Genomic DNA, 13,422 nt, shown 5'->3' on the forward strand with positions numbered 1-13,422 from the left:
AAAGCAATATAGCTGCAACGACCGGTGCCAAGCTGAACAGGGCAATTGTGGGTGGATGGACTAACAGAGACAGACAGACGAGACAAGACAAGACAGACTTACTTGATCGATCAAGGAAAAATACAATGGCCAAATCTACCATGCACAACAATGTAGGCTTGTACTGTCAACAATACGGCGTATGGCTAAAATGTGTTTTTGATAGGATCCTATTAAGGCAACTTTCTAAATGTTCTCTTCATACAGTACATACTGTAGGATAGGATTGTTTATGGTGTGGCTCTGCAGGATGCTAGCCGTCTGAGAGGGTAGGTCATGCGTCCTGGAGGCACTCATACTGACAAGCAGTATTCAATGAATAGAACAAAGGAAGTTTGCTCTAAATTGGTGAAAGGGCCTAGGGGGAGATAAAAAAGAAAAGTATGCAATATGGCTGGCATCATAGACAGTGGTTTGGCATGGATAGAGACATCATTCGTCTTTCAGTCTAAGTGGTGTTGATAGGAGCTGTGACTAAAGTGACATCTGCATTTTGATCTGGGGGAAAGCCATCAATAAATAAAGTCCAAAACTGTATTTTAAAGTGCACAGTAATGCTTGTGCATTAGTGCGAAATGTAGGTTAAAAAAGAAGAGCATTTCTTCCCCAGGTGACTGAGAATGTCAATGCAGGACGTGATCAGAATGGCAGCAAATATAGTCAAAAATAGTCCATAGACCACAATAGAAGGATAATATCCCTCCCTCCTGCAGCGTTTCAGCACTAGGCAGCAGCGAACATAAGCAGTGAGGAGTCAGATGATCTTAAAATGTTACATGGGTTATATAATAGGCAAATAATAGCTACCGTTTATAAAATGTAGGCGTCAGATTCTCCAAAAAGAATGGGTAAAAATAAAATAAAATGTAAACCTGACCTACAGCAATGGCAGTGCCTGTGCCCAGTTTATTGGGGGTGCCAGCGGTTATACAAATAGAATTTCACACACACCTTTAAACCTGGTGTAAACTTGTCATGTGACAACAAAAGTTGAAGTTGACAGTAGTGCCATTCTGAATGCTACTTTGATCAGGCAGGGAACTGAACCTGTGGTTTTCTAGTAACCATTAGGACAAGCTGTGGACACTGGACACTATGTCTACTTAAATGTCTCTAGGGCTACAAAGACTGGTCGGTTCTTTTTCTACCATCTGTTTTAAACAATAATTTAACCATGTGAGGTCCAAAAGCCAACACGAAAAAAAAACAAAACCATACTTGGGAGTATTATACATCCAGAGAACATTTTTATTAATTCAGTTTTAAAACAAAGACAAAGCCTCATTTGTCTTAATACAGCAATGGCATCTGAGGCTCCCACAGTTGGGGTTTCCTGTGCAGGTCTGAGAGCGTCGTGGGAAAAGTGACGTGCGAGACGGGAGAACAGAACACTTCAATGAACCCAAGAGAGAGGCAGAGAGAAAGAAAGAAAGCGAGACGGCGAGACAGCCAGTGGAGAACAGCACAGCAGGGCCATACGACAAACCACCACTGGGAAAGTGACGGTCCATTTGCCTGGAGGTCATTTATGCGTCTGCCTTCCCTATACCGTTTTTTTGTTTTGTTTTTGACACCAGGCGTATTTAGGTCCTTGCATACAGTATGTCATATGAAACTATTGGCTTGACCTGCATTGATTAAGGAGTGCTGGGTCAGGTGTGTCGTCGTATCCGGCTGAAGAGGAACGTGTACAGTTGTCGTTTTGGTAATAAAAAAAAAAGAATATTGTAAACTGGAAGTTGTAGGTACATTAAAAATACGAAGTTATAAATATGTGTATTCAAGAAATAAAAATACATGCAAATATAAATATGCCAAAAACAGGTTCTTGTTCTCTTCTTCACTTGTGTTTGACTGTTGAACGGCTCAATCTAGGAAGTGGGGAGGCTCTCAGAACGCACAGGAAATGACTAGGAAAATTGATATAGATGATGTTCCCTGCTTTCTGACTGGTTGGTGTTCCCTTGCTTACTGGGTTGGCAGGTTAGATGATTGGCTGTTGAGAAAGCGTGTCTGTGTGTTTGAGCAAATCAGGTTCGGAAATTCCTGACGGTCTAATCTTTCTACACAAGTCTCCAGAACACAGCACCTTCTGGTAGACAAATATATATATGAGAGAGAGAGAGAGAGAGAGAGAGAGAGAGAGAGAGAGAGAGAGAGAGAGAGAGAGAGAGAGAGAGAGAGAGAGAGAGAGAGAGAGAGAGAGAGAGAGAGAGAGAGAGAGAGAGAGAGAGAGAGAGAGAGAGAGAGAGAGAGAGAGAGAGAGAGAGAGAGAGAGAGAGAGAGAGAGAGAGAGAGAGAGAGAGAGAGAGACACCACACACACACACACACAGAGAGAGGTGATGTGTTCATCGAAAGAGGGAGAAGTAAGGTGTGTGTGTGTGTGTGTGTGTGGTAGAGACAGAAATAGAGCGAGGGAGACTTCTCTCTCTACCGTCTCATTGTACATATAACGGGAAAGACAAAAACAAAGGACAAAAATGAAAGAATAGGAGTGGGGTGCAGGAGAGTAGGGAATGATCTACCCTTCCGTTTTAGCCACATACTCCTGTGATGAAGGGAGGAGGGTAGAGAGGAGAGAACAAAAGCACAAAGAAAGAGGAGAGAAAAATAAGCCACAGATACCAGATAAATGTGGCGGTCGTGGGGAAAGTCCTCTCTGCATCATTATAGTGTGGGGATGAAAGGAGGAAGGGAAGAGAGGGATGAAAGAACAATGACAAAATAAAACACAATGGAGTAAAAGGAGGAACAGAGGAAGAAGGGTGTGTGTATGTGTGTGTGTGTGTGTGTGTGTGTGTGTGTGTGTGTGTGTGTGTGTGTGTGTGTGTGTGTGTGTGTGTGTGTGTGTGTGTGGGGGGGGAGGGGGGGGGTTCGGGTGGTCTCAGAGTCCTGCGTCATTGTAGGTTGGCGTGGACACCTTCAGGATGCTCTGAGCGTTTTCCTCCAGCAGGGGGCGCCACTTCACCTCTCCCGTCAAGAGCAGGTCCTCTCCGTCCAGCGCATCAATGTACTGCATCTGTACACAACATCAATATACTGATCACAACCATTTTCATTCATATATGAAATCATTTGTATGGACCTGACTGCATCAATATTACATTTGGAAAGGGCAACATACATTTCCTTCTCAAGTGATTGAAGTGATTGGATATTAATGTTCAATGACGGTTGTCGGTTCACGTGAAAAACATTAAAAGCAACAGCAAATGTCCAGTGAGTTGAATTCCATGTCAGTTCATCAAGGGCTTTTCTCAATGAAGGACAAAGGATGACAATGGCAAGAGAAGAGAAGTGTTCCATGTTCTGTATTTCTATCTAAGTGCTCCACCTGTGAAGACACAATTACACTGTCCCTGTTTACTATGTGTGTAATGTAACTACAGTAAGCGTGTCTGCGTCTGTGTGAGTGTGCGCGTGTGTGAGTGAGAGTGTGAGAGAGAAAGAGAGCATTTGGAAAGACAAACACACACACACACACGCAGATGCGTACATGCAGAGTCGGGTGGCGAGGATGTCATTTGTTTGTGTTCTGATGTAAGAGTACAACTGCCATGGGTCTGGGATGAGTGCACACACTCACATGGTGTGTAACAACTTTTACAAACTGTGAAATGTGTGTTTTTTCAGGTCCTTCTTTACTTGGAATACTTTGGTATGTTCATGTTTTATTCCAACTCGTAGCAACTGGTGAGACTATACACTATACTACTGGATTGAGCATTTATGTGGGGGAACAATAACATTGTGTTGCAGAACCGGATACGGACATTAGTAGGAGGGTTCTAGAGTTAGGCAGGGTCTAGACCGGATCACACTGGTCAATTCAAAATGAAAGCCAGGCTTTCCATCGGGTGGAAAGCCTGGTGACACAAGGTTAGGTTGATGATACTTGAGAATCTCGGCTTTGGTGAGATATATTATTAGGGCCTGTGCTGATTAGTTAACAGCAAACTGTGCCAGTCACCATCCTCAAACTAGAGGCAATAAGAGAAAAGACAGGTGGTACAGTGAGTAGAGGTCAACATCTGACAGTGTAGCTCTTGATCCAGAGGGTGTTTCTATCACAAATGACTGAAATGCCTCTATACTCACACCTGCACCACCCCACGCATTAGCTTAGGTGAGACTTAAAACAGCTCCTAAGCGGCTGGAGGCCTCTTAGGAGTTTTAAGTCTCACCTAAGCTAATTATTTGTGGTTTATACTTATTTGCGTGCTCTTGTCATGCACCGGAAATCTACAAGCTCACAATGCGTTGCAGCGCACATTGTGTGCTTGTTCTACCACTGTTTAAATAAAAATAAATAACGGAAATGCAATGATGTCATGTTTAATCTGCTTATCCTTATAAAGTGGGAAAGGTGCTTTCCTAATTAAAAAATGCACGCACGCACAGACACACAAATATAATTACACAGGCATAAGCAGAGGTGCCCTCAGACACAGATACACAAACAAACGGTCTACAGAAAGCAGACGAGAAACAAAAAAGTGCAGGGATTAAATATCAGTTCCTTGAAACAAATAATAATCACTGTCATACCAGAGGCAATGTAACACAAACACTCTGAAATAGAACTGGTAAACAAACACAAGGATCCGAGCACAGACACTTATACTGGAAGCACACAAACAAGAGTGCAAAAAGATACATGCAAAATCAAATATGTCAACATATGTGCAGGCACACTCGCACAAGGCAAACGAGGTGAATGCATGCATGCACGCGCGCACACACACACACACGCAAGTCTTGCAGGAGGAAGTAATTGTACTTCAAAGACATAAACTAGACACAAAATAGAAACAAACAAGCGTGTGTGCGTACCTGTTTGCGAACGTACTCCACCATGAGCTCCAGCTGTTTGGGGTCTTCACACTGACGGTTGAACATGTTTCTCCACAGAGCTGCAGCTAACACGCAGTCGTCTGATAAGATTCCCTACACGCACAAACACACACATTAACACACAAACAGAGGAACAGAGTAGGCATACGACACATTTTGGGCTAATCCCTAGTGTCCAGTCCACGCACATGCAAGCGTGTCTGTCCATGTCTTACCTCATCATATCCAAATATAGCTGCATAGAAGGTCTCCGTCATTGCCTTCATACTCTCCTTTCTATGGATGGCATCAATCTGTTGCAAGCAGAGACAAGAGACAGATTAAGAGCGAGGGAGAAAGAATAGCCTCATATCGAGGTGACTCGTCACTAGCAGCATTCTGTTCTCAGAATTCATATATTATTTTCTGCATTAAACCTTATAGTGTTCGGATCATTCAAACAATGGGTCAGGCCCTATTTTTGGGTCACCGGCCCGTTTCTATGGGTCGTGAGTAAATGTCATACAAAACATTTTAAGATAAATAAATAAAGACAAATAAAAATAAAATGAAATGAAAAAACCTAAGAAATTTTGAGAATAGCAGATTTACAAGCTCAGTGCATTGCGACACATTGTGAGACACCACCAAATGTATAATTTGGATCTCGAGCTGAAAAAGTGTGGGAAACACTGCTCTTTAGTCTATGGAGTGAAGCCCATAAACATGAATAATAATCTTTCATGACTCGGCTGATGCAGTGTAAACTTGCATTGACATGGCAGCTGCAGTGCAGCACAGGTTCCCAACGTTAAAGTCAATCATTCAAGTACTGTAAGACCCAAGGGGTCCAGGGGGTCCCAGGCAAAATTAGGTGATACAGCATCACAATCATTTAACCACTTTATCCATGTTTTATACGTTGGCTATTCATAAATAGCAGATATACAAGCTTGCAGCTGTAGATCTTAAATTGAAAGTATTAAGAATTGTTTTTACACAAATCTTCTCTTCTGGGGGTCCCTGGAACAAAACATTTTCAGATGGGGGTCCGTGGCCAAATACATATCAATTTGGGGGTCCTTGACATGAAAAGGTTTGAGAACCACTGCTGTAAAGGAGAACCACTGCTGTTCAGTAAAGGAGGGTGGGTACTATAGTTAGAGCAGGACAATATGTTCAATATGTCATACCTCAGTCTCTCCCGGCGCATAGAGATGTACAGTATTGGCATTGTGTGACTGACTGTCATTATTGACTGACACTTTGTTTATGAGAGTGGAAAGCGAAAGCGTACCATATACAGTAGAGGCATGAGACACGCCACACTGAAAAATATGCTTACACAACAGGGTAAAGTCTACTCTGTACCATGACCAACATGTGTACTCATGCATTATAGCGGTCATGTCTTATTATGGGAGGGTGGACAGTAAGGGCTGCAAATATCCATTATTTGTTTAGCGATTACTTTTTATTTTTGTTAAAACAACAAAAACAGGAAACACTGTTATTTATTAATTTTGTGTGTTTCATATTCTTTTACGTTTTGTTTTCAAAATAGTTTGCAATACTAGGGTCCCGGCACGTGGGTACTTGCATATCATTATTGTCATCCATTTCTTGACAGGCTCCCGACCTTATGGGCCACATGACTCGGGAACCATTGGTTCCCAAGGCTACTTAACCCATTAAAACAGGGAAAACATCCGTGTCATTTTTTGCGTTGGTTATTCAAAATTATTACACGGCTTGGTTGAATGCTCGATTCTGATTGGTCAGTCATCGGTCATTATTTCTGGATAATGAAAACGGACCGCTGTGTAATCAGAGACTCAGAACACCTGCTCATGTCAACCTGTGCTGCTTGGTTATATGCTTTATCCAACATGACAGCCATGTAAACAAACAAACAATGTCATTTACAACTAAACGTTGCTCTCAAGAATGTTTTTGAAAACATTTGAAGTGAGAAATAGACGATGCAATAACCGAGAAGTCATTCTATTTGATCCACTGCGCTTCCTTGTTTATCGTGGCACAACAACGGGGGAATACCAAAACGCTCGCCCCAAAACACAGTCGCCCCGGGGCAAATCCGGCGGTATTACAGGCAAATCGGCAGTAAATAGAATGGGGGGCGAGTGTGTTTTGGGGCGAGTTTTTTTCCATTTCGTCATTTGTTTTTGCGAGGCGAACTTGTCCGCCCAGCCCAATACTTATGGAATACTTTCATTGCCGTAAGCAAGGAAATACTTAGTTTTGTTGTTACTTTTGGGTAAATGTATTTATGTATGTATTAAGTAGCCGTGTAATAAGCGGGATAATGCATGGGGAGGTAGTCATTATTGAAATTTAAAGCCCTTCAGGGCGATTAACCACCTCGGCTGCGCCTCGGTGGTTAATCGCCCTGTCGGGCTTTAAATTTCAATAATGACTACCTCCCCATGCATTATCCCTTGCATAGCAGATATATAAGCTTGTACATCTGCTATTTGTGAAAATCTTTAAGTGTTTGAAATTTTGAATTTAGAAGGCATTTTGTAGAATCGGCAACAGGTCTTCATGGGTTAATGTAAATCCTACCATTCCATTGAACGGACCTCTGCAAATCAGAAACAACACTTCCCATGCAGTGTGTTCTGCGTGCTGAGAACACACTCTCATTTACCTAAACTGGACAATCTGGCTGCCATTTTCTTTGTGCGAGCTGTCAGCACACAGAACACATTGAGTCTTGTGTCTGATTTTCACATATCCTCACGAGTCCACACAATAGAATAGGGCTGCAAGCAACTATAGATTTTCTTAGCCATTATTACTTTTTTCGATTAATTGAAGAATCAAGAAGTGTACTGTACTTTTTACATCAATGAATCAACAATTGGTTGAAAACAATCAAATAGATATTTTTACACTATAATCTGATTAACCAATTAAGCCCTGTTAATAACTTTTTTGCACGCTGTCGGTTCCCAAAGGCAATGTAGTGTGTCAAGAGAGCAAATATATATATGGCTTAAGTCTGTCACAAGCCTGTGTGTGCGTGTGCGCGTGTGTGTGTTTCTGACTGTCCTTATAGAGCAACAGTCATCAGTCCAAAACTTTGCTACTAATAATCAGATCACTGAGCTGTTATAAGAGTCTCAGATTATATTCCAACTAGCCTGGCATGGCCAGACTAATGTCACTGCGTAGTCTGGAATCTCTGTGTGGAACCTGTATTCCAAGGGGCTGAGACAAAAAATGAAAACCCGCCCCATATTTGCATTATTATTATTATTATTATTATTACATTTATAGGTTTTTGTGTTCACCATCCATAGCGGCTATGGCCGGTGAACAGTCCAAATTTCCAGGCCCCACTGTGCGGCCTGTGGGGCCGTGAAAATTCAGGGGGCGGACTCTAAATGTCCTGTGGGCCCCCCTCTGCGCGTGAACACCACTTGTTCGACCATCGGTTTTACGGATTACCCACACGGATGTTTTTCCCTTTGTTTACATTTTAGGGTCCTATCTTGCAGTTCAATCATAATTCCACAGGGTGCCAGGCTATGAGCCACAACTATTAGAAGTGAACAGTGTACACCTCCCACACTATACTATGGGAAACAGCCTACTATTAGAACTATGGGCTGTGTACATTGTGTACACCTCCCATACTATGCTATGGTAAATGGCGTTTACCATCGTGTGACCTCCCGGGACGCTGTTTATCGCCAATTCCCGCCTAGTCCAGCCTGTTCCATGCTAGTATGACCTACACCACCCTCCCCATGTCTGTTCTCCCAACAGGCTGGACTATACTAGTCTTGGGTGCACTGTACTGTACTGTACTGTACTGTACTGTACTGTACTGTACTGTACTGTACTGTACTGTACTGTACTAGACTCTACTGGTCTCTAATAGGCTGTTTTAAGCTCTAGTAGGCTTTGCTAAGCTTTGCTGGGCTCTATGAGGCTATAAAAGACAGTACTTTACTGTGGCTCATGCAAAACTATGGCTCGTGAACACAAGCTATGGCTCGTGTACACAGTGGTTACTCCCTATGGTCTGAGTATCTACAGGGCTGACAAGGGACTAGTAAAGTCTAATAGAGAGTATTAGAGTCTGCTAAAGCCTAGTGCACTCTAGTCTAGCCTAGTCCAGCCTGTTCCATGCTAGTATGACCTATACCACCCTCCCCATGTATGTTCTCCCAACAGGCTGGACTTTACTAGTCTCGGGTGCACTGTACTGTACTGTACTGTACTGTACTGTACTGTACTGTACTGTACTGTACTGTACTAGACTCTACTGGTCTCTAAAAGGCTGTTTTAAGCTCTAGTAGGCTTTGCTAGGCTTTGCTGGGCTCTATGAGGGTATAAAAGATAGTACTTTACTGTGGCTCATGCAAAACTATGGCTCGTGAACACACAAGCTATGGCCCGTGTACACAGTGGTTACTCCCTATGGTCTGAGTATCTATAGGGCTGACAAGGGACTAGTAAAGTCTAATAGAGAGTATTAGAGTCTGCTAAAGCCTAGTGCACTCTAGTCTAGCCTAGTCCAGCCTGTTCCATGCTAGTATGACCTATACCACCCTCCCCATGTCTGTTCTCCCAACAGGCTGGACTATACTAGTCTTGGGTGCACTGTACTGTACTGTACTGTACTGTACTGTACTGTACTGTACTGTACTGTACTGTACTGTACTGTACTAGACTCTACTGGTCTCTAATAGGCTGTTTTAAGCTCTAGTAGGCTTTGCTAAGCTTTGCTGGGCTCTATGAGGCTATAAAAGACAGTACTTTACTGTGGCTCATGCAAAACTATGGCTCGTGAACACAAGCTATGGCTCGTGTACACAGTGGTTACTCCCTATGGTCTGAGTATCTACAGGGCTGACAAGGGACTAGTAAAGTCTAATAGAGAGTATTAGAGTCTGCTAAAGCCTAGTGCACTCTAGTCTAGCCTAGTCCAGCCTGTTCCATGCTAGTATGACCTATACCACCCTCCCCATGTATGTTCTCCCAACAGGCTGGACTTTACTAGTCTCGGGTGCACTGTACTGTACTGTACTGTACTGTACTGTACTGTACTGTACTGTACTGTACTGTACTGTACTGTACTGTACTGTACTAGACTCTACTGGTCTCTAAAAGGCTGTTTTAAGCTCTAGTAGGCTTTGCAAGGCTTTGCTGGGCTCTATGAGGGTATAAAAGATAGTACTTTACTGTGGCTCATGCAAAACTATGGCTCGTGAACACACAAGCTATGGCCCGTGTACACAGTGGTTACTCCCTATGGTCTGAGTATCTATAGGGCTGACAAGGGACTAGTAAAGTCTAATAGAGAGTATTAGAGTCTGCTAAAGCCTAGTGCACTCTAGTCTAGCCTAGTCCAGCCTGTTCCATGCTAGTATGACCTATACCACCCTCCCCATGTCTGTTCTCCCAACAGGCTGGACTATACTAGTCTTGGGTGCACTGTACTGTACTGTACTGTACTGTACTGTACTGTACTGTACTGTACTGTACTGTACTGTACTGTACTGTACTGTACTAGACTCTACTGGTCTCTAATAGGCTGTTTTAAGCTCTAGTAGGCTTTGCTAAGCTTTGCTGGGCTCTATGAGGCTATAAAAGACAGTACTTTACTGTGGCTCATGCAAAACTATGGCTCGTGAACACAAGCTATGGCTCGTGTACACAGTGGTTACTCCCTATGGTCTGAGTATCTACAGGGCTGACAAGGGACTAGTAAAGTCTAATAGAGAGTATTAGAGTCTGCTAAAGCCTAGTGCACTCTAGTCTAGCCTAGTCCAGCCTGTTCCATGCTAGTATGACCTATACCACCCTCCCCATGTATGTTCTCCCAACAGGCTGGACTTTACTAGTCTCGGGTGCACTGTACTGTACTGTACTGTACTGTACTGTACTGTACTGTACTGTACTGTACTGTACTGTACTGTACTGTACTGTACTAGACTCTACTGGTCTCTAAAAGGCTGTTTTAAGCTCTAGTAGGCTTTGCTAGGCTTTGCTGGGCTCTATGAGGGTATAAAAGATAGTACTTTACTGTGGCTCATGCAAAACTATGGCTCGTGAACACACAAGCTATGGCCCGTGTACACAGTGGTTACTCCCTATGGTCTGAGTATCTATAGGGCTGACAAGGGACTAGTAAAGTCTAATAGAGAGTATTAGAGTCTGCTAAAGCCTAGTGCACTCTAGTCTAGCCTAGTCCAGCCTGTTCCATGCTAGTATGACCTATACCACCCTCCCCATGTCTGTTCTCCCAACAGGCTGGACTATACTAGTCTTGGGTGCACTGTACTGTACTGTACTGTACTAGACTCTACTGGTCTCTAATAGGCTGTTTTAAGCTCTAGTAGGCTTTGCTAGGCTTTGCTGGGCTCTATGAGGGTATAAAAGACAGTACTTTACTGTGGCTCATGCAAAACTATGGCTCGTGAACACACAAGCTATGGCCCGTGTACACAGTGGTTACTCCCTATGGTCTGAGTATCTATAGGGCTGACAAGGGACTAGTAAAGTCTAATAGAGAGTATTAGAGTCTGCTAAAGCCTAGTGCACTCTAGTCTAGCCTAGTCCAGCCTGTTCCATGCTAGTATGACCTATACCACCCTCCCCATGTCTGTTCTCCCAACAGGCTGGACTTTACTAGTCTCGGGTGCACTGTACTGTACTGTACTGTACTGTACTGTACTGTACTGTACTGTACTGTACTGTACTGTACTAGACTCTACTGGTCTCTAATAGGCTGTTTTAAGCTCTAGTAGGCTTTGCTAGGCTTTGCTGGGCTCTATGAGGGTATAAAAGATAGTACTTTACTGTGGCTCATGCAAAACTATGGCTCGTGAACACACAAGCTATGGCCCGTGTACACAGTGGTTACTCCCTATGGTCTGAGTATCTAGAGGGCTGACAAGGGACTTGTAAAGTCTAATAGAGAGTATTAGAGTCTGCTAAAGCCTAGTACAGTCTAGTCTAGCCTAGTCCAGCCTGTTCCATGCTAGTATGACCTATACCACCCTCCCCATGTCTGTTCTCCCAACAGGCTAACTTTACTAGTCTCGGGTGCACTGTACTGTACTGTACTGTACTGTACTGTACTCTACTGTACTGTACTAGACTCTACTGGTCTCTAATAGGCTGTTTTAAGCTCTAGTAGGCTTTGCTGGGCTCTATGAGGCTATAAAAGACAGTACTTTACTGTGGCTCATGCAAAACTATGGCTCGTGAACACACAAGCTATGGCCCGTGTACACAGTGGTTACTCCCTATGGTCTGAGTATCTACAGGGCTGACAAGGGACTAGTAAAGTCTAATAGAGAGTATTAGAGTCTGCTAAAGCCTAGTGCACTCTAGTCTAGCCTAGTCCAGCCTGTTCCATGCTAGTATGACCTATACCACCCTCCCCATGTCTGTTCTCCCAACAGGCTGGACTTTACTAGTCTCGGGTGCACTGTACTGTACTGTACTGTACTGTACTGTACTAGACTCTACTGGTCTCTAATAGGCTGTTTTAAGCTCTAGTAGGCTTTGCTAGGCTTTGCTGGGCTCTATGAGGGTATAAAAGACAGTACTTTACTGTGGCTCATGCAAAACTATGGCTCGTGAACACACAAGCTATGGCCCGTGTACACAGTGGTTACTCCCTATGGTCTGAGTATCTATAGGGCTGACAAGGGACTAGTAAAGTCTAATAGAGAGTATTAGAGTCTGCTAAAGCCTAGTGCACTCTAGTCTAGCCTAGTCCAGCCTGTTCCATGCTAGTATGACCTATACCACCCTCCCCAAGTCTGTTCTCCCAACAGGCTGGACTTTACTAGTCTCGGGTGCACTGTACTGTACTGTACTGTACTGTACTGTACTAGACTCTACTGGTCTCTAAAAGGCTGTTTTAAGCTCTAGTAGGCTTTGCTAGGCTTTGCTGGGCTCTATGAGGGTATAAAAGATAGTACTTTACTGTGGCTCATGCAAAACTATGGCTCCTGAACACACAAGCTATGGCCCGTGTACACAGTGGTTACTCCCTATGGTCTGAGTATCTACAGGGCTGACAAGGGACTAGTAAAGTCTAATAGAGAGTATTAGAGTCTGCTAAAGCCTAGTGCACTCTAGTCTAGCCTAGTCCAGCCTGTTCCATGCTAGTATGACCTATACCACCCTCCCCATGTCTGTTCTCCCAACAGGCTGGACTATACTAGTCTTGGGTGCACTGTACTGTACTGTACTGTACTGTACTGTACTGTACTGTACTGTACTGTACTGTACTGTACTGTACTGGTCTCTAATAGGCTGTTTTAAGCTCTAGCAGGCTTTGCTAGGCTTTGCTGGGCTCTATGAGGGTATAAAAGACAGTACTTTACTGTGGCTCATGCAAAACTATGGCTCGTGAACACACAAGCTATGGCCCGTGTACACAGTGGTTACTCCCTATGGTCTGAGTATCTATAGGGCTGACAAGGGACTAGTAAAGTCTAATAGAGAGTATTAGAGTCTGCTAAAGCCTAGTGCACTCTAGTCTAGCCTAGTCCAG

General features: G+C 43.6%; 1 protein-coding gene across 1 annotated transcript in view; it reads right to left on the reverse strand.

The window, feature by feature from the left end:
- Positions 1–1,264: 1,264 nt before the first annotated feature.
- The window catches only part of uqcc1 (ubiquinol-cytochrome c reductase complex assembly factor 1), a 40,028-nt gene continuing 27,870 nt past the window's right edge, over positions 1,265–13,422 (reverse strand). The window contains exons 7-9 of the mRNA XM_084062544.1: positions 5,111–5,188; positions 4,875–4,988; positions 1,265–3,060 (exon numbers count right to left, since the gene is read on the reverse strand). Of these exons, the coding sequence (XP_083918670.1) occupies positions 2,926–3,060; positions 4,875–4,988; positions 5,111–5,188 (327 nt within the window). The 3' untranslated portion in view covers positions 1,265–2,925. The remainder of the gene's footprint in view (positions 3,061–4,874; positions 4,989–5,110; positions 5,189–13,422) is intronic.

The sequence above is a fragment of the Gymnoscopelus microlampas genome, assembly GCF_963454915.1.
Source record: "Gymnoscopelus microlampas genome assembly, chromosome: 7".
NCBI classification, from domain to species: Eukaryota; Metazoa; Chordata; class Actinopteri; order Myctophiformes; family Myctophidae; genus Gymnoscopelus; species Gymnoscopelus microlampas.